Source organism: Cherax quadricarinatus, chromosome 17 (genome assembly GCF_038502225.1).
Source record: "Cherax quadricarinatus isolate ZL_2023a chromosome 17, ASM3850222v1, whole genome shotgun sequence".
NCBI lineage: Eukaryota > Metazoa > Arthropoda > Malacostraca > Decapoda > Parastacidae > Cherax > Cherax quadricarinatus.
The window spans coordinates 37,875,668-37,902,797 of record NC_091308.1 but is presented as its reverse complement, the minus strand read 5'-3'; the positions used below and the strand labels follow the sequence as shown (position 1 = coordinate 37,902,797).

General features: G+C 41.2%; 1 protein-coding gene across 2 annotated transcripts in view; it reads left to right on the top strand.

Moving 5' to 3' along the window:
- LOC128686288 (centrosomal protein of 164 kDa) overlaps positions 1-27,130 on the top strand; it is a 273,426-nt gene that overhangs the window by 105,301 nt on the left and 140,995 nt on the right. For both annotated transcript variants that reach the window (XR_011392109.1, XM_070085949.1), the window contains exon 5: positions 3,979-4,033. Coding sequence is in view for 1 of the 2 variants with exons in the window: in XM_070085949.1 (XP_069942050.1) it covers positions 3,979-4,033 (55 nt within the window). In the remaining variant the exon portion in view is untranslated. The remainder of the gene's footprint in view (positions 1-3,978; positions 4,034-27,130) is intronic.

Genomic DNA, 27,130 nt, shown 5'->3' with positions numbered 1-27,130 from the left:
ATTCTGTTCCATTGAGAACTACCCTTAGAGATCTACAATGAAGGTAATCACTGAGGAGACACAACATAGAGCCTGCAGTTCGTTCTCTCTCTCTCTCTCTCTCTCTCTCTCTCTCTCTCTCTCTCTCTCTCTCTCTCTCTCTCTCTCTCTCTTTCTCTCTCTCTCTCTCTCTCTCTCTCTCTCTCTCTCTCTCTCTCTCTCTCTCTCTCTCTCTCTCTCTCTCTCTCTCTCTCTCTCTCTCTCTCTCTCTCTCTCTCTCTCTCTCTCTCTCTCTCTCTCTCTCTCTCTCTCTCACACACACACGCACACACACACACACACACACACACTCTTCTCTAGGTGCATAAACATTTAATATAACCCACTTTTCACATCCTATCCTTATTTTACTCCACATAATCCTTGAATATATATACTATTTATATTCCCTCTATTCCTGTCATAATTGATCCTTCAACATTATTGCTACTCTTTCCTTAGCTCTAAGTCTACTAGAAATCCCTGACCTAATCTCATATATTTCTCCCCACTGAAACTCTCCTACCCCCCTTCAGCTTTGTTTCACTTAGAGCCATGATATCCAGCTTCTTTTCATTCATAACATCCACAATCATCTCTTTCTCATCATCCGCACTATGTCCATGCACATTCAAACATCCCAGCTTAAAGGTTTTATTTTTTATTATTTTTATTATCACACTGGCCGATTCCCACCAAGGCAGGGTGGCCCGAAAAAGAAAAACTTTCACCATCATTCACTCCATCACTGTCTTGCCAGAAGGGTGCTTTACACTACAGTTTTTAAACTGCAACATTAACACCCCTCCTTCAGAGTGCAGGCACTGTACTTCCCATCTCCAGGACTCAAGTCTGGCCTGCCGTTTCCCTGAACCCCTTCATAAATGTTACTTTGCTCACACTCCAACAGCACGCAAGTATTAAAAACCATTTGTCTCCATTCACTCCTATCAAACACGCCACGTATGCCTGCTGGAAGTCCAAGCCCCTCACACAAAACCAAAACCTCCTTTACCCCCTCTCTCCAACCTTTCCTAGGCCGACCCTCACCCCGCCTTCCTTCCACTACAGACTGATACACTCTTGAAGTCATTCTGTTTCGCTCCATTCTCTCTACATGTCCGAACCACCTCAACAGCCCTTCCTCAGCCCTCTGGACAACAGTTTTGGTAATCCCACACCTCCTCCTAACTTCCAAACTACGAATTCTCTGCATTATATTCACACCACACATTGCCCTCAGACATGACATCTCCACTGCCTCCAGCCTTCTTCTCGCTGCAACATTCATCACCCATGCTTCACACCCATATAAGAGCGTTGGTAAAACTATACTCTCATGCATTCCCCTCCTTGCCTCCAAGGACAAAGTTCTTTGTCTCCACAGACTCCTAAGTGCACCACTCACTCTTTTCCCCTCATCAATTCTATGATTCACCTCATCTTTCATAGACCCATCCGCTGACACGTCCACTCCCAAATATCTGAATACATTCACCTCCTCCATACTCTCTCCCTCCAATCTGATATTCAATCTTTCATCACCTAATCTTTTTGTTATCCTCATAACCTTACTCTTTACTGTATTCACCTTTAATTTTCTTCTTTTTATTTTTAGGAAGCTATATGGGAGAAGGGGGTTACTAGCCCATTGCTCTCGGCATTTTAGTTGACTTTTACAACACACATGGTTTACAGAGGAAAGATTCTTATTCCACTTCCCCATGGATATGAAAGAAAAAATAAGAATAAGAATAAGAAGTTTATTTTGACATGAAACATGGTTGTACAGAGGAATATAATAGTTGGGTGTACATGCCAAAAGCCCCTTTGTATGCAGAGCATTTCAGGCAAACTTAAAAATTAACTTAAGATTAGAAAGGCAATAATATTTCATATGGTCATTCGATAAGTTACATTGAGTACAAGAGAATTGAATATTCTGTTAGGTAATGCTACATGGCTTTGATAAGTCTAGTAGAGAATTATTACACTGTTGAATTAGTTTATAAAGATTACAGTATTACACTGGAACAATTTACAGTATGATGTTTTACAATTTAGTACTATTTAAAACAATGAAATTTAGACATCCTAATTTTGAAGTACTGAGGAAGTGGTTGAGCATTCATCAGCACAATATGAGTAGCTTTTGAGTAACAGGTAGTTATTAGGTATGGTTTGTCTGGTTAATTTTGGGTGAACAAGAACTATTAAGAACTATTAAGAAAAGCCAAAGAAAACTCATATGAGTGTGTATACACAAACGTGTACATGCATGTTTAGTGTGACGTAATTGTAAGTAAAAGTAGCAAGACATACCTGTTATCTTGTGTATTTATGAGACAGAAAAAATACACCAGCACTCCTACCATCATGTAAAAGAAATTCAGCTTTCCCATAAGTTATTGGCTCTGCATGTGTTTATATAAAAATAGCTGTTTTCAGGAATATACTGGCTTATCAAGTCACTCTACTGTATTTGTTTTATTTGTTCATTGGTGCTGTATTTTGTACTAGGCAAAACTTTGTGTTTAATGGTCAGAGGAGTAGGAGGAGGTTTGTCCATGGCACCACCTAAATATATAAATACTCCATAGGTATTATTCTGATTTAGTATTAGTCATATTTGCAGTGCTGTCTCACCTACAACTTCAGTCCTCTTTAGACTGCATATGAATTCTGATTTCTCTGGACACTGCACTGTTCTTTGGTAAATGTGTGAACATTATGTAATTTATTATCTGTAGCATATCATTTCTTGTTTTTACCTTTCCCTCCCACCAGTACCTCTCATATAATGAAATCACAGATGAGAATTTTAGCAGTATCCTCACTCTTTATCATAGGGAGGTGTTAAGAATGTATGTGTTGGGGATTGTTTCTTTTGTTATTGGGTAAGTGCACTCTAGTACCAGTTGCAGTTGTTCCATTCATGACCTTATTTTTTTCTCTTGTCATTATTTCTTTCAGGACTGACTTCACTAATACCTGTGGCAATTTTTATTCATTGCCCATAGATCATCACCTACTGTATATTTTCTAATCATCTTTTCCTTATGAAAGCCCAGTTCTCCAGTTCATTTACGTTATACAGTACTCTTATTTTCTAGTTATCAGTGTTAAGGCTGGTGCCTGTGCCTAGTGTAATAGTACAGTAGTAACCATATCACTTGTCTGTCTTGTTACTAAATTTTGGTGCTCCTTTGCTTCTCCAAATAAACTTCCTTATCGAGCTGTAAGAGTGCACCAGAACCAATCATTAGTTAAATGCAATGAAAATAATGTGCAGTTTTATATGTAGAATTTCTCACTTCTGTGAAATGAATATAATAGGGTTGCTCTTTGTCAATTTGACACTCTCCAGAAAAAGGTACTTGAAATTAACAAAAGAATTACAGATAAATTTCCATACCTGTGCTTTCACCAAGATATTTCTTCAGTTTCCCTTTGGTATGGATATTTTAGTGGCAAATTATCTCATAAATTCTATTGTTCCTGTTCATTAAGCCTATTTGAGATTCATTCATGCACATTAATTTGATGTACAACCATGGCAGTGTACAACATCCACATACCCATGCCATAAACAGCTACTCTGGAACTAACCTCAACAAAATACAGTGGACCCCCGCTGAACGATCACCTCCAAATGCGACCAATTATGTAAGTGTATTTATGTAAGTGCGTTTGTACGTGTATGTTTGGGGGTCTGAAATGGACTAATCTACTTCACAATATTCCTTATGGGAAAAAATTCGGTCAGTACTGGCACCTGAACATACTACTGGATTGAAAAAAGTTCGTTAACCGGGGGTCCACTGTATATTTTTAACTATATATTTTTTTTTAAGTTCATAATTAATTTTCTCATTCTTCTTCAGTATAAACAAATTTATGATGCATCATAGGCAAATTAGTACTGGTATTAGTAAATGTGTCATTGTTTTCTCCTGACAGGCGCCTTTAAAACCCCTTGGTACTACCAGTCGCTCGCTCCCAGGTAACAAAGATGGTAGGTATTTCATGCTGCAGCAACCATGATTCATCTTTGGTGTATCACTTAGAAAAGTTTGACATGTTTGCATTATCATATTATATCTCTTAATAATGTAAACACCTGTATGATGTGTATTGCAGTCTTGTTATTAAAAATTATACAGGAGGTTAGGTTTTGAGATACTGCTGTAAAGCAAAAAGCACTGTAAAGTGAACCATAGCAGTGCTTCATTTTCCAATAAAAAAACAAGAGTTTATTACCTTGCAAAGGTTACAATGTGTGTTTACATTTCATAATTTGATTGGTACAAATAAAGCCACTATCATGCCGGGGCATTTCGGACTTAATTGACCTAATACTTAAGGACTACTTAAGTCTAGACAGGTAAAAGAGTGGTAAATTTCAAATACAGCCTCTCCTCATTTAACAATGAAGTTCCGTTCCTAAGGCCACATTGGTAAGCAAGAAGTATACTATAATGGTAGTGGATTTGTGTTAACCATCTTTAATATTGTTTTAATGTCACCTTTGCACCATTTATAGCATTTTTAGTATGTTTTTAAATGTTTATACAGTAGTGTACTATATATTGTAATAAACAGAATAGAGGAAATCAGCTCTAATATACATTATCTAGGTATGCATGCTGGTCAGAGAGCCCATCGTAAGTCCAAGTCGTCGGTAAATGAGTACATCAGTAAGTTAGGAGAGGCTGTATTCAATATTTTACTCTCTTATTAATATGATCAGGTAGTCAAATTTTTTAGTTAATAAGCTCTGTAATCTAAAGTAGATGAAACTGATAACAGTATTACAAGTACTGTAGTAGAATTTATGATACAAACACATTTTTGGATATGTAATAATGGTTTAATAGATAAGGGATAATAAAATATTTGGGAGAGTTGCTTCAGAATTGGTTTGAGATTAGCATTGGGTGGGTATGGTTATTACTGAGAGATGAGATGATTTTTAAGTATAGTCCTAAATTGATTTGGGGGCAGGGGATCTGTTACGTTGGTTTGTCCCTTATTACTTTGATTGTAAGGTTCTCACTACATGTTCTAGTGTGGGGTAGCTTTTACTTAATGGCCTTATTTGTCTAGGGGTAATACTTACATCATGGCTGATCATCTTGAGTGTCTCTGATACCTTTTCACCAGCCCTCTTCACAGGTTATGTAAACTACTACTATAAAAATATAACTGTATTCTCAATAGATATGTACAGAATATACAATCACAGCCTCCATTTTCAAAACAAATCTACACACTCCATCCTGTGCTCCACATGGTGTGTTCCAACACTCTTCCTTCTCTCTCCTTGACATAACTCTGGGCTAACCAGTGTTTTGACACACTTTAGTCACCCTGGGTATGGTGGCCAAAACTTAAATTATAAAAACTCACCCCTGGAGCACACATGATGCCCCAAAAGATAGGAGAAGGACCCAGAGATCCTGCCAGGTTGAAGGTCAGCCACAGAGAGAGAGAGTCAGAGAGAGGGAGAGAGAGAGAAGCCTACCTAAGCTCCTCCCACCAAAACAAAAGACTGTTGCCAAGCACACTTCTCCAGTTACCACAATTCTACCACACCTTAATTTTACTTTTACAAAAAGAAATACAACTTTATAAACTACTTATTTAAATTGTGTGTTTATGTGTCTATAGTATAACCTATTATATTGAGAAAAATAGGTTTGACCCAGCTGCCTCTCAGTCATAAGGTTGATCAGTCCTTCTGACATTTAGAGCAAAGTCCCCATCAATTCAATATAATTAGGTATTACAAGGTAACTGTTACTTATAAATACATGTTGGGTCCTATAGCCCCATAACACCCCCACCTCCAGACGAAGTCTCACAAAAGCTAGCCGTGTCCCTCAGGATACGGCTAGTAAAAAGTATATTGCTTAAGTCTGAAGGCGGTAAACAAGACTACTAGAAATGCTACATATTTCCTAGCACCATAACTACTCCTCACTTTACTGTTATTTACAACAGATTGCAGAATTTTTCATAAAAGCATTTTAACCATACCCATATACTCAAGGGTGTAACTATTTACAATTTTAGTGACTTTTAAACAATACACATTACAATGCAAAATTTTGCACACAATGCCCACTGTGAAAGCCCGCACCAACAGGCCTGTGCCTCTGCTACGGTAATCCAGCAAGCAACTGGTACTCCAGGGTGGCATCTTCCTGATCAGGAGACGAGTGTAGAGCCAAACCCAGAGCAGTCAGGTGTACACCAGGCAGGAACTTCACAAAACATGTCAAGGTGTCTCTCACTTGGTGGCCGAACCAAACAGTGAGACTTCCAGTCAACACTCACGATCCTTAACATGGTCAGGCACTTAAGCCCATCTTCCGAGGTCCCACTCCACACAGATCCTCCAAACTTATGAAGAGGAGGCTGACATAGAACATGGAGGGGTCCAAGGGACCACAAAGGCAAATCGTCGGGCCGTTTTGTATATAGAGCACACCAAGACACAACATCACATACCTTCCTGAACGTCTCATGTTACCGAAGGTTGTCAACCACTGCCTCAACTCGCATTTACGTACACCCTGACCCTCGTCACACTTTTGGCTCTGACTCGACTCCTTCACAGTCATATGGCTGGTAGAGAGTACTCAGGCTCGCTGAGAGTTCACCACTGCAAAAACAACAAGGTCAGCACAAGACAAACACTATGTACAAAGTACGCACCATGCATCTACATGAAACATCTAAAGAGAGCATCAGCAACCACATTCTCTGAGCCTTTTATATATTTGACTTCCAAATTAAAAGGCTGTAGGAACAAAGCCTATTTTAAGAGTCTGATTTTAGTCACCATACACAGGAACAGGATGAAGAGATCCTGAGACATGTACAAATGCTGAATAGCCAGCCCCAAAATGAAAATTTTCTTTCCTGTGGTAAAATGTTGACATTTAAACTTAGAAGGTTGTTCATAGACAGTAACAGTTCTGCAACCTCTCGCAGTGCAACAACAAACACCAAAGACATCTCTTTGCACCCAGGTTGGATACATCAAGTTTACACAAACACCATCACGTTCCATCTCACACACAAATTTTAAACACACAATGAACACAATTTGCATTACACACATTAAAATGGTGCTTGAACACAGACCATGGAAATCACATCTTCCATGTTTTAGCTTATTTAAAATGTTTGCATCTTTTAGTGCATAAGTATCAATCTTTCTAATCCTGTAAACCTTAGTTGTTAAATGTACTTTGTGGTAGTCAGTGTTTATGCCCAGGGTGCCATCTAATTTGGGAACCATGAAGCATGGGAATGCCCACTGACTCTCACTAAGCACTACAAACTGGTGGTGGAAGAATTTCACTTCTTCCTCCATCTCCAATTTTTCATACAGATTTTTCCCACACAAAAATTGTTGAATTGGCTCAGGTTCCTTAACAATTTCCTCATTGAGTTTCAACTTTTCCCCATTACTGACATCCCAAACTTTTATAAAGTTCCAAGGTGGCTGAGCCAACTCTCCAACATTTTTCTCATTAAAACCAAGCATGCATTTCCCAAAATCTTTTACACATGTTATTTCTTAAATACACTTTTGGTATTTCATACAGATTATTGTTTTGCAGCCCTTTACATTCCATTAAAACATTGGTCTCTCTGAATTTTTGACATAACTTCAAACCCTTTAACCGGTTACTGTGTACACTATACTCATTCTTTTCTTGCTTGGGGGTGTGGGTTTTATATCTAACCCCTGGGAACTTCCCCCACAACATGTTCAGCTCACAGCAACTTGCTATACAGATTTTCACATGAATTGGCTCCAGTATCAGCACTTCCTCTCCAGCCTCCAGAGTATTATGGTTCACATTATGGTCCCACATCATCATCCTGGTCTGGTTGATGGGCACGTTCACTGGTACCATCCACCTCATATGAGCCAAACAGTATCTGAAACTGAGAAAAAGCTCCGAGGGGGGAGCATCACCATCCTCCCCAAGCCAATAGCTCAGAAATTCCAGAGTGCTTCCCCACTCAGCAAATACAAAGAAAGGGATCCTCTCATCCCAGTTGTTAGTATTGTCTATACCATAGGCTTGCATCATTGTCTTGAGGGCTTGATGTAATTTCTCTATTTCCCCTTGAGATGGAGGGTGATAGGCCATTGCAAAGTTAGGCTCTACTTTTAATCCCTTCAAAACATTTCTAAAAGACTTTGAGGTAAAGTTAGGACTTGCCAAAACAAATGAGGAAGGAAAGTTTGTTATCAGGTTACGAGGTATTTTTCTTCAAGGATGGTCTTTTTGCACTGCTTGAGGAAAACAAACTTGAAAAAAGAACTTCATCAAAACCCTTAAGACTACATGAGCAGTTATCTTATGCAGAGGGACTGCTTCCAGGTACCTGGTAGTGGAGCAAATATTTGTGAGTAAATAATCATTTCCCAGTTTGGTCCTTGGGAATGGACCAAGTACATCTACTACCAGCTTGCTGAAGGGTTCACCTGGTGCTGAAATAGACTGGAGGGGAACAGGTTTAATACTTAGACTAGGTTTCCCTATAAATTGAAAGACATGATAGGTCTCAATATACTCTCTGACAGTCTCCCACAGCTGAGACCAGAAGAAATGCCTGGAAACCCTGGATACTGTTTTAGCAATACCTAGGTGTCCACCTAGAGGTGTGTCATGCACTAAGCTAAGAACATGGTTTCTATAAGGCTCAGGCACCACGACCTGGTGACAAAACTTGGCTCTCCTTCTACTGGTACTGCAACCGAAGGTGCCTTCTTCATGAGTATACCTTTCCTGAAATAGAAGCATTTATTTAAACATAAAGATTCCTCCTCAGTCACAGCCGAGGCTCTGATCGACTTAAGTGTGTCATCACACCCCTGTGCAGCAATTAACTGCATCATAGTAGGCCCAATCTCCCTCACACTACTTCCTTGATCTCTGCACTGATTAGGCTCAACTCGGGTTGTGGTATCCTTTTCTTTAGTTGATTGCAGTTCAACCTCAGAAAATAGAGTTTCCAAACCTAAGTCCTCACCATCCTCATGAGAAATATAAGGATTACCCTTGGTATCCTGGTCACGAGACATACTTCTTGTGATGGCACCAACAGGGAAAAGGTCTGGCAGGGTCTCCCTAGCCTTCTTCTCCCAAACTTTGGGGCCTGGTTGCCCCCATACTAGTGGTTCTTCACTGTCTAACAAGCCCATCACATTATTCCCTAATAAGAGGTCGACCCCTTCGAAGGGAATTTCATCTGAGATACCTACAGGGAGATAGCCAACTTGGTATGTAGATTCTACCCATAATTTGTGTACCGGTGTCCTTATGGTTGAACCCGCAATACCCTTCAACAATATATCTACCCCAGTATAGGTATCCTTAGACACTGGTAGCACTCCAGCACGTAGCAAGGAGCAGGTGCTACATCCATCTCTCAAGGACAATATGTTCTCAACTCTGCCTACATCCTTTTGCAAACCAACTGTGGACCTACTAGAAAATATACACATCCTGGGGTCTAGATCCAAAGGTTCCTCCTCACCTTGCCTTGAAGACCTAATGCAGGCAACTGGATGTATCTCTGCAGTTAGAGTCCTCTGGGGTGGTTCCTCCCTTTCCTGATCTCTCCGCCTTGACCAGCAAAACTTTTGAGTGTGTCCAGTTTTGTTACAGTAGTAACAGGCATAACTCTTAAAGGTATTTTTACCATTTGGTGTAGGACTGGTACTGTTTACTCGAGGACCTGAAACATTATCTGATTGTCTAGGTAAACTTTGAACTCCAGCTGACTTACCTTTTCCTTCTATTTTATAGGGCACCTCAGCCTTCATTTGTTCCTGAAAATTCTTGTCCCACTTACCTTTATGACCATAAGACTTGGAATAAGGTTTAGAATGAGTGGGGAAATTTTCAGAAGCAGCATGACTGTTTTTACTTACCAATTCCCTGCGAGCCAAAAATCGGTCACCTAGATCCAGTGCTTCTGAAAGATTATCTGGGTTTTTGTCCTCCAAATATTCTCTGAGGTCAACAGGGATTGTATTGTACAATTCCTCATGAACCATCAGATCTACTAATTTGTTATAGTCTTTATTAACTCCTTTAGAACAAACCCATTTCTTAAAAAGGAACAGTTTCTCATTCCCAAACTCAGTTAAGGTCTGCCCATCCTGAAATTTTTGATTCCTGAACTTTTGCCTATATTTCTCAGGTATCATTTGGTATGCAAGCAATACTTCCTCTTTAATCTTATCATAATCAGAAAAATCTTGCCCCTCCAGAGTCTCTACTCTCTGGAATCCTTTACCTACAAGTTGTGTGCGAACTAGGGTAGCCCACTTCTGTTTGGGCCATCCTTGCTCCAAAGCAGTCTTCTCAAAAAAAAGAAAAATACCTATCTGGGTCACTCTCTGTAAACTTAGGGACAAAATTTGCAGCTTTAGTTATGTTAAAGTACTGCTCAGGCTCTTGTTCTGAACCTCCTAACCTTTGACGTTCTTTCTCCTTAGCTTTCATTAATTTCATTTCAGCCTCTAGTACAGCTAATTTCAGTCTCATTCTCTCCATTTCCATATCACCTGGAGTAGGTGATTCCTCATCTTCACTATTAACAGGCATGTTTACTGATGAATTATTACCTTCTTCCCTGAAGCCTAAAAAATCTGAAGACTCATCTTCTGACATAGTTTTATCTTTAAACACTTGCTTCCCTCTTACAGTATCAGTGGACAAAGTTTTCCCACAGGCACATAAAATAACACAAATTGAATGTAAACTATGCACATAGCACTTACCATAACCACAACACAAATGTGTTACTTAACCTTTCTCCCACCTTAGGAGAAAAACAACCTGTAAACTAATATATGAAAACAACACTTCCACTGACCCACCTTGGTAAATCTTCTACCAGAAACATGCAACTGTTATTACCCCATACCAGCACATATAGTTCAAAGATTGTTTTGAGTTATTTTAGCAGTCAAATAACTCTCCCGGACAAGCTCCCATGTTACGTTGGTTTGTCCCTTATTACTTTGATTGTAAGGTTCTCACTACATGTTCTAGTGTGGGGTAGCTTTTACTTAATGGCCTTATTTGTCTAGGGGTAATACTTACATCATGGCTGATCATCTTGAGTGTCTCTGATACCTTTTCACCAGCCCTCTTCACAGGTTATGTAAACTACTACTATAAAAATATAACTGTATTCTCAATAGATATGTACAGAATATACAATCACAGCCTCCATTTTCAAAACAAATCTACACACTCCATCCTGTGCTCCACATGGTGTGTTCCAACACTCTTCCTTCTCTCTCCTTGACATAACTCTGGGCTAACCAGTGTTTTGACACACTTTAGTCACCCTGGGTATGGTGGCCAAAACTTAAATTATAAAAACTCACCCCTGGAGCACACATGATGCCCCAAAAGATAGGAGAAGGACCCAGAGATCCTGCCAGGTTGAAGGTCAGCCACAGAGAGAGAGAGTCAGAGAGAGGGAGAGAGAGAGAAGCCTACCTAAGCTCCTCCCACCAAAACAAAAGACTGTTGCCAAGCACACTTCTCCAGTTACCACAATTCTACCACACCTTAATTTTACTTTTACAAAAAGAAATACAACTTTATAAACTACTTATTTAAATTGTGTGTTTATGTGTCTATAGTATAACCTATTATATTGAGAAAAATAGGTTTGACCCAGCTGCCTCTCAGTCATAAGGTTGATCAGTCCTTCTGACATTTAGAGCAAAGTCCCCATCAATTCAATATAATTAGGTATTACAAGGTAACTGTTACTTATAAATACATGTTGGGTCCTATAGCCCCATAACAGGATCTCTTGCTGGTTCAGGCAAAGAGTTCCAGATCTTCAGGCTCTTAACCCCTTGACTGTCGCAACCCCAAATCCTGAGGGATCCCCTGGTGTCGCAAAATTTCCCCCCAAAAATAAATTATTTTTTCATATGAAATGATAGAGAATCTTTTCCCGATTGTAATAACACTAAAAGAATGAAATTTGATGGAAAACTGAGGGAATTAAGCTCTCGCGAAGTTAGCGACCTTAGTGATATATACGAATCACCGATTTCGCCCACTTTGAGCCCTATTTTTGGCTAATTCCATTGTTCCAGTCGACCAAACTCATAGCTATTTCTTTAGAACTCCATTTTTTCTATCGATTGAGTACAAGAAACTGCCCATTTACCAATTTTAACTACCCAATAACGTGGTCAGAAATTTGCAATTTGGCCAATTTCATGAAAATTAAAAAATATGACAATTTCAAAACAGGGTCCAGAATGAACAATGCAGACATTCCTGGCTCTAAAATAACATTTTCTCTGTTCATTAGTCATGTTTCCAGGCCCCTCTGATATTACTCTTGCTTTCTATTTTTAATTTTTATTCAAGCAAAAAATAGAAGATTTACTGTTATGAAGACTACTGCAATATTGTAATAATTGTATAAATAATGTCAACCCATTCATGACTACATATTAGAATGGCTACTTGGACATTTATTTGAAAATGACATCATTTGTTTACTTTTGAACATCGGCAAAAATAAAACATTTCCCCCTGCTTTGAGCTCCATTTCAAGGTTCTTTTCATAGTAAAACCAATCAAAATCACCTCTATTTCTATAATATGTTTTCCATTTTATTAAATGAGACCAAAAAAACGAGAATACAACCATAAATACTATATAAAAATAGACCACAAATTCGGCATTTTAATTAAAAAAAAGGTCGTATTTTTTTTTCTCATTATGCATTGCGTGCTGCAGGATTTTTTATGTGGTGCACACACTTGATTTGAAGCCGCTAGAATTTATGAGTATATATACGTCAAAAACGGTGGCTCATAAGACGTATATATACGACCACAACAGTCAAAGGGTTAATATACACTGCATTTTTACATAGTGTGAGACGGATACGAGGGACAAAAAGTGTTTTGTGCCTCATGTTATGCCTGTATGTTTTGTTGTAGCTGTCTAAAAGAAGTATGAGTGGACGGTTTACATGTGTATTGGAATTTAATGGTCTGGTGTGACCTCCAATGCTCAGCCTGTATTTGTTGGAGTGTCACAGGGAAGTGTCCAAGGTCCTCTACTCTTTCTCATTTACATCATTGACCTCCCAAATGCATCGCGACTCCTTAACCCTTTCAGGGTCGGTGCCGTACATTTACAGCTTGAGAGCCAGGGTTAGTGCTGTACTTGTACACTAAAATTCTAATGCCTTCAAGTCTAGCAGGAGAAAGCTGTAGGCCTGCATGTGAAAGAATGGATCTGCGTGGTTAGTGTACACACTGAAAATATCAGGGCACCCACATTGCATTGTGGGAATGGTAATTTAGTGCACCTTGGTCACCAAGCCAAGTGGCAAGGAATACCTGACTCCCTGGTGAATTGTGACTCTTACCTTCCCAAGTGGTAGTTCTAACACAGATTGAAGTGTCAATGAAGATGAATCTAATGGTGTTGAGGAGTTTGTGACAGAAAGTAATGCCCTGGATACCAGAAATAGTGATGAAAACCCCAGACTATTATCAACCTTCCACCTTTCACCAAAAAAGTCAGACAAAGTGACTTACTGTATTTGCATGTGAGTGGTGGGGAAGACAGCATAGTTGGTGGGGAAGACAGTGTGGGTAGTGGGAAGGGCAGTGTGGGTAGTGGGGAAGGCAGTGTGGGTTTGTGTAAACATAGCAACATATGTGTAGATTACCTAGGATAACCGAAAAAAAGTTGGACAAAGTGACTTATTTGCGTGTGGGTGGGGGGGAAGACAGTGCGGGTAGTGGGGAGGGCAGTGTGGGTAGTGGGGAAGGGAGCATGGGTTTGTGTAAACAACATGGCTGGCCAGCAGCTGACTGGCCGGCCGGCTGGCCGGCTGGCTGGCTGGCTGGTCGGCCAGCGGCTGGTTGGCTGGCTGGCTGGCCGACCAGCGGCTGGCTTGCTGGCCGGCCAGCGGCTGGCTTGCTGGCCGGCCAGCGGCTGGCTGGCTGGCTGGCTGGCTGGCTGGCTGGCTGGCCAGCGGCTGGTTGGCTGGCTGATTGACTTTGGCTTTCTCTATATCCGTCTGTCTGTCTGTATCTATATCTATATCTGTCTCTCTCTCTCTCTGTCTATCTCTATGTCTGTTTATCTCTGTCTCACAGGTACATATAAATACAGTTATACATACTGTAAATTACCTAGGATAACCCCAAAAAATCCAGACATATACTGTGCTTGTAGATATAATGCATAGTAAGTATGAATGGCAAGTAATATGTATTTTCACTTGTTCAGGAATCAAACGTGATTACTGCATTGTGTGTAATACCTGTTGGTTCACGAGTGGCACTCTCTGAGAGAGAGAGAGATACAAGCAGACAGAGAGACAGAAAGACAGATAAGCAGAGACAGAGATAAACAGAGCTAGACAGACAAACAGATAGACAGCTAGACAGACAGACAGATAGACAGAGAGCTAGACAGACAGAGAGCTAGACAGACAGAGAGCTAGACAGACAGACAGACAGACATGTTTAAGTGTAACAGTGAAAACAAATAAAGCCAAGGCAGTGCATGCTCATCAAATGTCACCACTGCTGCACTGTCAGCAGTGGAGTGACACTTGTCTTACACCATGCTTCAAAGAAACATTATTATTATTTTTTTTTTTCAACAAGTCGGCCGTCTCCCACCGAGGCAGGGTGACCCAAAAAGAAAGAAAATCCCCAAAAAGAAAATACTTTCATCATCATTAAACACTTTCACCTCACTCACACATAATCACTGTCTTTGCAGAGGTGCCCAAATACAACAGTTTAGAAGCATATATGACATACATCTACAAACTGCCAATATCCCAAACCCCTCCTTAAAAGTGCAGGCATTGTACTTCCCATTTCCAGTACTCAAGTCCGGCTATATAACCCTTTCAGGGTCCATGCCGTAGATCTGTGGCTTTACGTTGAGGGTCCAAACCATAGATCTACGTCATGAGCTCAGCTCACTCTGATAAGCTGTGAGTGGTAAATTTGGGCCTAGATATGAGAGAATACATTTGTGTGGTATGTGTGCACCACATAAAACAAATCCTGCAACACACAGTGCATATTGAGAGAAAAAAAACTGAGACCGTAATTTTAGATTAAATCAGCGACTTTGCAGTGCTGTGTCGTATGTTTTTCATAGTTGTATTTGCGATTTCTTGGTCTCTTTTGATAGAATGGAAGATATATTACAGAAATAGAGATGATTTTTATTGGTTTTCCTACTGGAAACGGCTTGAAAGAGTTTGAGCTCGTCTCACTCAGATAAGCTGTGAGCAGTAAATTTGGGCCTAGATATGAGAGAATACATCTATGTGGTAAGTGTACACCACATAAAACAAATCCTGCAGCATGCAGTGCTGTGAAGGCTTACTCAGCCCTGTAACAACTTCAGTCAGTATTACTAAGGCTGGCTCCTCCTCAGGAAAATTAATGCATAGAAAAAGAACAAATACTGATGAACATAAACACTTTATTATTTAGAAAATATAAAATATAAAACACTTAAATATGAAATATTGATCCTACATTACAGGAAATAAAAAATGAAAAATATAAATGATATCTGAATTCAACGCTAATATATATAAAATTTGGGTGTCTGGTGTGGTGACACTGCGTGTTGTTGAAATCGTAGCCGTTGCTGATGATGTGGGGGGGGGGTCGCAGGTGTTGGTGACAACCGACCAGCTCGTTCTTCACAGAGTCTATAGCCGTAAAATAATCTATCCAGATGACAGGAAAGCAGGTTCTTTACCGCTGCAATGATGAGGGGTTATGTCCTGCAACTTCATACATGTGCACAGGTAAGTAGATAAAACATGGGATGTCTCAGGATGTTAGTCCGTCTCCTTCAATTCTACTCGTTTGTTGGCAGGTGACCCATTCTGTCATTCCAAGCTGGAAAGAGAGACAGGTTACCCACTGCTTAAGAAATCACTCTCCATGATAAGTACAATACCTAAAAGACGTGGTGATTATTAAGACATTTAACATAGAGCAAGACTGAAAGGACTAAGTTTATTATTGGTCAAAAGTGAAGCTTTCAACCAATAAGTCCACTAGAATATGAGCAGGCATGTACTTACAGTAGTGCTGGGAGCTGTAAGTTGAGTGATTACTGTTTGGCCGGAGCCCCACACGTCACCTTTCGGGGGGGGGGGGGGGGTGAAGAGGGAGGGGAAGGGATAGCGGGAGCTAGACTGACCCTACCTTAACAAGCAGCGCCGGCAATCAAACTATCACTTTCGGGGAGGGGGAAAAAAGGGGGGGAATAGCGGGAGCTGGACTTACCCTACCTTAACAAGTAGCCGGCAATGAAACTATTGTTACTATATACTCCCTCGCTACTCCTATCTATTGAACTTTTCCCTCACACTCCCCCATACCAAGACTTATAGTCAAGGAGTATAAGAAGAATAGGCGAGGAAAAAGTTCTAACACGTGGAAGTCGCGTAAGACAACAAATCTTCTACTGACTGTCACGACTTAACCAGTCAGAGAAATAATTGGATATACCATTGATATACACAATATGGAACTTAAAAGCTTGGAGTGCCAAGGTCCACCTCAAGAGGCGACTGTTGGTTCCCTTAAAAGTTTCTAGGTATATCAAAGGCTTGTGATCCGTTTCTAAAATGAATTCTTTTTTCCGTAGATAAAATTTAAGCTTGGAGATACTCCACACAAGGGCCAAACATTCCTTTTTTATGGTAGAGTATCTCGTTTCTGCAGGAGGGATGTTTTAGATTTAATAAATATACAGGAACTAGGAGTGTGTGCATTTTGTGCAGTAAGCACCTGACACCTATTACAAGAACTATACTTCTTTGTAACCTGAGAGTACATACTTGGCCAAAAATAAGTGTGCTTGAGCTTATGCCATGTCGTATGATGGGCCAAGTGTTTGGTCACTGGCAAATCATGAGCCATTTGAAGAACAGTCTCTCGACATGGTTTAGGAACAACAAGGAGGGAATAATCTATCACTGAAGAATGAGATTTAAATACAGATTTATATAGGATACCATTAATATATTCAAACTTATGAGATACGTATCTCCCATGGATAACTTTGTTGTTAAAAGCTTGATTATGACAATCCCGAAGTGAAGGGCAATTGCGCTGTATATTGACAAAGTCATCCTTGGACGTAAAATCTGGGAAAATAAAAGGACTTACGGTGGGAGAAGAGGAGGTAGGAGAAGCCGGGGTTATGGTCTGAGCCCTAGTCAAGACATTGAGAGTGCTGGAGGCAATACCCTTATTTTCACCTGACGAGTGGACAGGTGATCCTGCTACCTCACTATCGAGAGCAGTATCATCTGTTTCCACCCCCAAATGAACAGTACGAGACAATGCAGCTTTCAGTGCGGAATTGTTAAGGGGATTATTTAACTTGCAAGGAAGAAGAGCTGGAAAATTTAGATCCACGGGTGGTGACGAAAGATCCGCCTCTGAAGGAAGAATGGCACCTTTAATGTTACCCACTATTATAGAACAAGTAATTGGGGCTAGTACCGCATTAGTCCAACCGGTGAACCATTTAGTTTTCAAGTAACAACGTATTGTAGGGAAAATATTTTCACGACCCAAGTAATCTGAAAGAATAGAGGACACACGAGAGGTTTTAAAGTAAGGGAACAGTTTGTCCGAAATTACGGTGCATGTACATCCAGTGTCACGTAATATATCTGAGACTTTTATACCATTAACTGCTCCTGAACAGAAGGGTGCTTGGTCATTACCGTCAACAAAACATCTACCAACTTTCTCTATTTTCTTGGAAGGACAATCTGGACGTTTATGTCTGATACCACCACACCGATGACATGTTGGTATAATGGCTGGTGACTTTGCTTCTACTGTAGGCTTCTTAATCTTTGGTTCAGGTGAACCATTGCCCTTAAGGTTCGATCCCTTTAGGTCTGTATAGGAATTGTGAGCCTCAGCATACAAGTCAGCTGCCTCAGTAACTTCCTCAGCTTTAATCAGGTTACGTTCTCTAATGAATGTTCTTATCTGGTGGGGAAGAGCTGTCAGGAACTGGTCAGCAACCATGAAGTCTCTAAGAGATTCATAACTGTGATCAATTCCTGAACTCTCTATCCAAAAGTCGAACAAACGAAAGAGTGTTACCTGTAACTGCTGAAAGTTCTGGCCAGGCTGTAAGGTGGCATACCTGAAATCTTTCCTGTAAGAATTTGTGGTTTTTTGATATGCTTTAAGGATTGCCTTCTTCAGTAGGTTATAATTACATACGATATCCTGTGACAAAGTTGCATAGATATTCAAAGCTGTACCAGAAAATAACATTCCTAATCTGGTAGCCCAGATGTCAGCAGGCCATTCACAGAGGGTAGCGGTATTTTCAAACCTGATAATGTATGAAGTAATGTCTTCACCCTCTGTGAAGGGAGGTAAATTAGGTGTTGGAATATGTGCACTAGCTGCATGATGTTCAATTACTCCTTCCTCTAATTGTTGTTGTGTAAAAGTTAACTTTTTATTCTCTAATTCAAGGCGAGCTTTTTCAAGCTCGCGATCCTTTTCTCTCTCTCTTAACTCATGTTCTCTAGCTTTTTCCTCACGTTCTCTAGCCTTTGCTCTTTCCTCAAGTTCTCTTAATTTAACTTGTTCCTCACTTACTTTAGCTCTCTCCTCACGATCAAGTCTATCACACTCTTTTTTGTCTTCGCGCTCTCTTTCTAACTATCTTTCTTGGCTTTCTCTTTCAACTCTCTCTCTCTCCTTTTTCTCCTGTCTTTCAAGGTTCTCTTTCTCCTTTTTGTCTTCTCTTTCGATTCTCTCTCTCTCTCCTTTTCCTCTTCTCTTTCGATTCTCTCTCTCTCCTTTTCCTCTTCTCTTTCAATTCTCTCTCTCTACTTTTCCTCTTCTCTTTCGATTCTCTCTCTCTCCTTTTCTTCTTGTCTTTCCCTTTCTAACTGTCTCTCTTCTCTCTCAATTCTCTCTCTTTCATTTCTTTCCTGGATCTTAGCACTAATGAAAGATTCTAAATTTTTCCCTGTTATTCCTAACTTACTTCCAGCATTCATCCAAAACTGGTATTCCTCCATGCTTGCAAGAATAACTTAAACTACCAGGGGAAAAATGAAACGGGTATTAAAGAAAACGGAGGGTTCAATTCCTGCTCCACTCAAACTAAATAAACCAGAGGGCTTGATCCCTGCTTCAATTAAACAATGTATTAATGAAAACTAAGGGTTCTATGCTGGCTCCATGCAAACAGTAAGTAGAATGGGGTCACTTGACCATCCAATCTTCTCACCAACAAATCAAGAGTGTCTTACGACAGTTCCCTTGATATAATAAAGAGCTCAATGAAACAAATTGTGACTGGAAAATCTCGGGTCCCTAGAGTCTAATCCTCCAAAGTGTTTCAAGCTCACACAAAAATAGGTGGCAGAATTAACTAGTATTCCTGCCTTGACTTGACTTACAATAAATTGAGACTATAACAATCACCAAATCTTTTGAATACCTGTACTGTAGTCCTACCATAGAGAATGATTACTCATGGCTGGTGGTAACCGTCTGTTGTATGGGGCGTTGAAGTTCCATTGGTAGATTCGAGATGGAGTTGAATCTTGATTCAGTCAAGTTGATCCTGGCAGGGTCGCTACTTGTGAAGGCTTACTCAGCCCTGTAACAACTTCAGTCAGTATTACTAAGGCTGGCTCCTCCTCAGGAAAATTAATGCATAGAAAAAGAACAAAAACTGACAAACATAAACACTTTATTATTTAGAAAATGTAAAATATAAAACACTTAAATATGAAATATTGATCCTACATTAAAGAAAATGAAAAATGAAAAATATAAATGATATCTGAATTCAACGCTAATATATATAAAACTTGGGTGTCTGGTGTTGGTGACACTGAGTGTTGTTGAAATCGTAGCCGTTGCTGATGATGTGGGGGAGGTCACAGATGTTGGTTACAACCCACCGGCTCGTTCTTCACAGAGTCTATAGCCGTAAAATAATCTATCCAGATGACAGGAAAGCAGGTTCTTTACCGCTGCAATGATGAGGGGTTATGTCCTGTAACTTAATACATGTGCACAGGTAAGTAGATAAAACATGGGACGTCTCAGGACGTTAGTCCGTCTCCTTCAATTCTACTCGTTGGTTGGCAGGTGACCCATTCTGTCATTCCAAGCTGGAAAGAGAGACAGGTTACCCACTGCTTAAGAAATCACTCTCCATGATAAGTACAATACCTAAAAGACATGGTGATTATTAAGACATTTAACATAGAGTAAGACTGAAAGGACTAAGTTTATTATTGGTCAAAAGTGAAGCTTTCAACCAATAAGTCCACTAGAATATGAGCAGGCATGTACTTACAGTAGTGCTGGGAGCTGTGAGTCGAGTGATTACTGTTTGGCCGGAGCCCCACACGTCACCTTTCGAGGGGGGGGGGAGAGGGAGGGGAAGGGATAGCGGGAGCTAGACTGACCCTACCTTAACAAGTAGCCAGCAATGAAACTATTGTTACTATATACTCCCTCGCTACTCCTATCTATTGAACTTTTCCCTCACAAGTGCATAATGAGGAAAAAAACTGCTACCGTATTTTTGGATTAAAACAATGACTTTGTGGTTTTTTTCGTATGTTTTTTAAAGTTGTATTTGTGTTTTCTTAGTCTCATTTGATAGAGTAGAAGATATATTAAAGAAATAGAGATGATTTTGATCAGGTTTAGTAGTGAAAATGGCTTGAAACTGAGCTAAAGTTAGCAGAAATGTTCGATTTTTGCCAATGTTCAAGAGTAATCAATGATGTCACACATCTAATTCACATCAGTTGGTAGGTCTAATGTGTGTTCATGAATGCGCTGATATTATTTATATAATTATTACAATATTTCAAAACAGTAAACTTTATGTTTTTTGTGTAAATATTCATTTTGTGAAAAAAAATCAAAATGGAATTCATTTGTAAAGCCTGAAAACATAACTGATAAACAGACGATATGTTAGTTTAATGCCAGGAATTATTATTATTATTATTATAATCAAAAAGAAGAGCTAAGCAGTGCCAGGAATGCTTGTATTGTTTATTCTGGACCCTATTTTGAAATTGGAATACTTTGAACTTTGTGTTAAATTGGCCAAATTACCAATTTCCGATCACTTTATTTGGTAGTTGAAACAGTTGACTGGACGATTTTTTGTGCTCACTCGATAAAATAGAAGTAATATTGTTGAAATAGCTAAGAATTTGGTTGACTGCCATAACGTAATTGGCCTAAAATGGGAGTCAAAGTCAGAAAAATAGCTGATGCGTAAATATTTGCGAGAGCGTACTTCCGTCAATTTTCCATCAAATTTCATACTTTTTGTTTTATTACTTTTAGAAAAAGATTCTCTACCATTTCATGAGAAAAAAATAACAAAAATATTTTTTGAAAATTCATGGATTCTGTGGACAATACGTAAATCTACGGCTTGGACACTCAAAAGATTAGTAGCACTGTAAACAGCAAGCTACATAAAATATCAAACTGGATGACGACCAGCAAACTTACGTTCAGTATACAGTGGACCCCCGCATAACGATTTTAATCCGTGCAAGAGGGCTCATTGTTATGCGAAATAATCGGTATGCGAATGAATTTTCCCCATAAGAAATAATGGAAATCAAATTAATCCGTGCAAGACACCCAAAAGTATGAAAAAAAAAATTTTACCACATGAAATATACATTTTCCTACACACAAAGAGAAGGATACATGCACAATAGTAGAGTAGTACATGCACAGTATATATTGTGCATGTACTAGTCTACTAAATGAAGAATAAATGACACTTACCTTTATTGAAGATGCAGCAATGACTGATGAGACACTGTGTCCTGGGAGTGCCTTTTCCTCCTGAGTACTGTAGGTCCTGTTTGGCATTTTCTTCCAGAACAGGCCTTATCACACTGTGTATGCCACTACGATTCTTAAATCTCTCAAACCAACCTTTGCTGGCTTTAAATTCACCAATATGAGCACTAGTTCCAGGCATTTTTCCCTGTTCACCTGGGTGTTAGTCGACTTGTGTGGGTTGCATCCTGGGAGACAAGATTAAGGACCCCAATGGAAATAAGTTAGACAGTCTTCGATGACACTGACTTTTTTGGGTTATCCTGGGTGGCAAATCCTCTGGGGTTAATTGTTTCTTGGTATTCTCAATAAGCCACACCAACAACGGTGCTACAGCAGCAGCAGCAGCTGACGGTGGTACAGCAGCAACAGACGATGCTACAGCAGCAGCAGACAATGCTACAGCAGCAACAGACGATGTTACAGCAGCAGCAGACGATGCTACAGCAGCAGCAGCAGCAGACGATGCTACAGCAGCAGCAGACGATGCTACAGCAGCAACAGACGATGCTACAGCAGCAACAGACGATGTTACAGCAGCAGCAGACGATGCTACAGCAGCAGCAGCAGCAGACGATGCTACAGCAGCAGCAGACGATGCTACAGCAGCAACAGACGATGCTACAGCAGCAACAGACGATGTTACAGCAGCAGCAGACGATGCTACAGCAGCAACAGACGATGTTACAGCAGCAGCAGACGATGCTACAGCAGCAGCAGCAGCAGCAGCAGACGATGCTACAGCAGCAGCAGCAGCAGACAATGCTACAGCAGCAGCAGCAGCAGACGATGCTACAGCAGCAGCAGACGATGCTACAGCAGCAACAGACGATGTTACAGCAGCAGCAGACGATGCTACAGCAGCAGCAGCAGCTGACAGTGCTACAGCAGCAGCAGACGATGCTACAGCAGCAGCAGACAATGCTACAGCAGCAGCAGACGATGCTACAGCAGCAGCAGACGATGCTACAGCAGCAGCAGCAGCTGACAGTGCAGCAGCAGCAGCAGCTGTACCACCAATAGTAGCGATGGTTGATTGGGGTTTATTATACAACCTGGCCAGCTCGGAGACACGCACTCCACTTTCATACTTATCAATGATCTTTTTCTTCATCTCTATTGTAATTCTCACACCCTTATTGCTGTAGGGTTGACACTAGAAGCTTTCTTGGGGCCCATGGTCACTTATTTTCCAGAAAAAGCACCGAAAACACTGTAATAATACGAAATATTCCGATTGTATGCTTGGATGTTACCGCGGAGGCTGGCTGGTAAACAATGCCACTGGCGGCACATGTGAGGCTGGCTGAGGGCACACATTGGACGCGTCTCGGACGAAAATCGGTGAGCGGGTTTTTAAGCGGTATGTCATGTAGGGGGGTAATGATTGAATAGGATATAAGGGGAATATGGGAGTAAGGGATTATGTAGGGAGGGGAGAGGCAGGCGAGGTGGTAGGAGTGAGATGATTAGCGGAGGTAGGTAGGTAATGACAGGTCAGTGGTGACCACCACGACACTCTCATTAACTCTACACTACTCACTAACAAATGCCTCGTCCATTCTTCACTCATATATAAACATAATAAAATATAAGAAAAAAAGACAGGGACAGTGAATATTATTATTCTACTCAAACACAGTTTATTATTAAGTCTTTGTACAATAATATATTTGGGAACAGAACACTATTGTGGTTTAGATAAATGGGGTGGTACACATAAGCAGTGAGACAGGGAATACAATCAACTTGACGAAAATGAATATAACTTACAATATAGCACAGAGGACAGTTCACCACAGGAACTAAGCCACAGGTCCCAAGACCTACACAGCACGAGTAATGCGCCAAGCCAGTACTCTGCCCACTGCCTCCAACAGTCTCCTCCAGAGACTTCAGCAGCCTTCTCCTGAGCCCTGCACCCCAGCAGCAGCTCTGCTCGAAGTCTCTGCTCAGGAGCTCTGCACCCCAGCAGTAGCTCCACTCGAATCTCATGATCATGCTCTTCCTTGGGCTTTTATGGTGGTCCAAGCACCCTCCACAACCACGTGTACGACCTGATGCCTAGGTCTGAGGCGTCAAGAACAAAAGACCTCAGACGTGGGCGTGGCTACAGACGTTTGCCAAGGCAAGGTGTGACCATATAATTGGTTAAATTAGGTCTCCCCAGAGACCTCACAAGCCCAGCTGGACTACATCACATCCCCCTTTCTCCCCCCAATTTAAAATATCTGAGAACTAGGACAATTTGTCCTAGTTATTAGACTATTTTAATCCTAATCCCTTAAATCTATTACAATACAAAGACAAAATTATACATAATACAATTATATTTCCCTCAACCTCCTCAACTACCACAATGCAGCATAAACAGTACACCTGGCAGTTGGCCAGCATGATAGTCGCTCTCTGGTGCAAAGCCTCCTTACCCGTCATTTCTCCTTAAACTTAAATATCGGGCTCCAGTGCCTTCCCTACTTCTACTAGAAATGCACTAGCCAATGCTAGTCACCCTCGCACGTTAACCATTGGGCCAAACCTCTCTAGGCTTCTATGGCGTGGAAAACTGCTCCAACGGGTTGCATTCTTTCAAGTAACTGCAACTGGACCACTTCACGACCACCAAGGTCGCATTTTCGGCACACTTCACATGCACACTACAACATCTGAAAATCGAGACAGGGCAGGCATCGCAGCTAAGACCCTCCATTATCCTATGCCACTACTAGGATTCACTGGCCTCATAAAACAAGGCGGCCATAATCACTGGACCGTTTTCAAGGTCACCTTATTCCACACAGGTAACACTAACACTTCTGGCAAGTCAAAGTAGGCTGGGGACATCTCTCACTCTTAATTGTCTCTCATGGCTGGCAGGGCATCCCCGCATACCTGTCGCACAGGTCGACCAGCAAGGCAGGACACACCTCCATGCCGCCCTTGAAAGCAGGCTGGTCCCAGCAGCTGGAGTCCATCTCCGCGGCTCACGTCCTTCCACATCTCCGAGGATGGCAACTCCTTCATAGTAGATTCTCCTGTCCTGGCACACCAGCCAGAATCCCTCACACACCACTGCAGCATCACCGCCATCTCTTGAGCTAGGCAGCATCGCAGCATCACAGCACGGCCACAGCATATCCATCATCACAGCACGGCCGTATCACAGCAGCACATAGCACGGCCGTATCACAGCAGCACACAGCACGGCCACAGCATCGCAGCACGACTACAGCATCGCAGCACGGTCCCAGCATCACAGCACGGCCGCAGCGTCTCAACATCACAGCACGTCCACAGCATCTCAACATCACAGCAGCACACAGCACGGCCACAGCATTGCAGCACGGCTACAGCATCTCAGCATGGCCACAGCAGCCGACATCAGCAGTAGCAGGCTATGGTCAGTTGCTCGAGGTGAGGTGAGGTCACTTCAGGTCATCAACAGCAGGTGCGGTCACCCATCCCTGGCAACTGCGAGTAACTCGCGGTCCGTGGGTGATGGTCACAGAGGCTGGGTGACGCAGACAGACACCCACTACACTGGATGACAGACCAGGGCAGCAATACATCTACTGGGGCACATCAGCTGGGTGACTGGGCATATCAGCTGGGTGACTGGGCACATCAGGTGGACAGCAATCATAGGCAACTCTTCAATGGGTGACAGTTGTGGGTAAGTCTTCCAAGGCGGGCTGGGTGACTTCTCATTCCTCTGTAAATATTCAATTTCGGCCAGTAATTGCTTCCCCCAAAAGTCTCACCCAAACACTGATATTCTCCACCATTTATCTCAAACCAACAACCAACTCCACCAAATATAATAATACAACCAAACAATTATTCAGACCCACTGTCAAGAAAAGGTCAGTTAAGGTCACTAGGATTATAATATTATAATAACACACAAAATCAAATGGTAGCAAATGGTAGCATAAGTATAACCGAGCAGTCAAAAATAAGGCACATGGGACTGGTTCCTACTATAAAAATAATAAGAACCACCACCGCTTAGACACCATGTCATGTAGGGGGGGCAATGATTAGGGGAATATGGGGGTAAGAGGAGGGAGTTAGTAGGTAGGGGACAGGCGAGGCAGTAGGAGGGATGAGTGTGGAGGTAGGTAGGTAATGACAGGTCAGTGGTGACCACCACGACACTCTCATTAACTCTACACTACTCACTAACATATGCCTCGTCCATTCTTCACTCATATATAAACATAATAAAATATAAGAAAAAAAGACAGGGACAGTGAATATTATTATTCTACTCAAACACAGTTTATTATTAAGTCTTTGTACAATAATATATTTGGGAACAGAACACTATTGTGGTTTAGATAAATGGGGTGGTACACATAAGCAGTGAGACAGGGAATACAATCAACTTGACGAAAATGAATATAACTTACAATATAGCACAGAGGACAGTTCACCACAGGAACTAAGCCACAGGTCCCAAGACCTACACAGCACGAGTAATGCGCCAAGCCAGTACTCTGCCCACTGCCTCCAACAGTCTCCTCCAGAGACTTCAGCAGCCTTCTCCCGAGCCCTGCACCCCAGCAACAGCTCTGCTCGAAGTCTCTGCTCAGGAGCTCTGCACCCCAGCAGTAGCTCCGCTCGAATCTCATGATCATGCTCTTCCTTGGGCTTTTATGGTGGTCCAAGCACCCTCCACAACCACGTGTACGACCTGACGCCTATTTCTGAGGCGTCAAGAACAAAAGACCTCAGACGTGGGCGTGGCTACAGACGTTTGCCAAGGCAAGGTGTGACCATATAATTGGTTAAATTAGGTCTCCCCAGAGACCTCACAAGCCCAGCTGGACTACATCACAGGTATGCGAGGCAAAATTTTTGTGATTAAAGCAAGCGGTATGCGGATTAATCGTTATGTGATGCCAACGGTATGCGGGGATCCACTGTACAGTGGACCCTCAACATTCGATACTAATCCGTTCCTGAGAGCTATCGAATGTCGAAAATATCGAAAGTCGAATTAATTTTCCCCATAAGAAATAATGGAAATCAAGTTAATCCGTGCAAGACACCCAAAAGTATGAAAAAAAATGTTAACACATGAAATATTAAGATTAATGCGATAGAATAGTTACAATAACAATAGATTAATA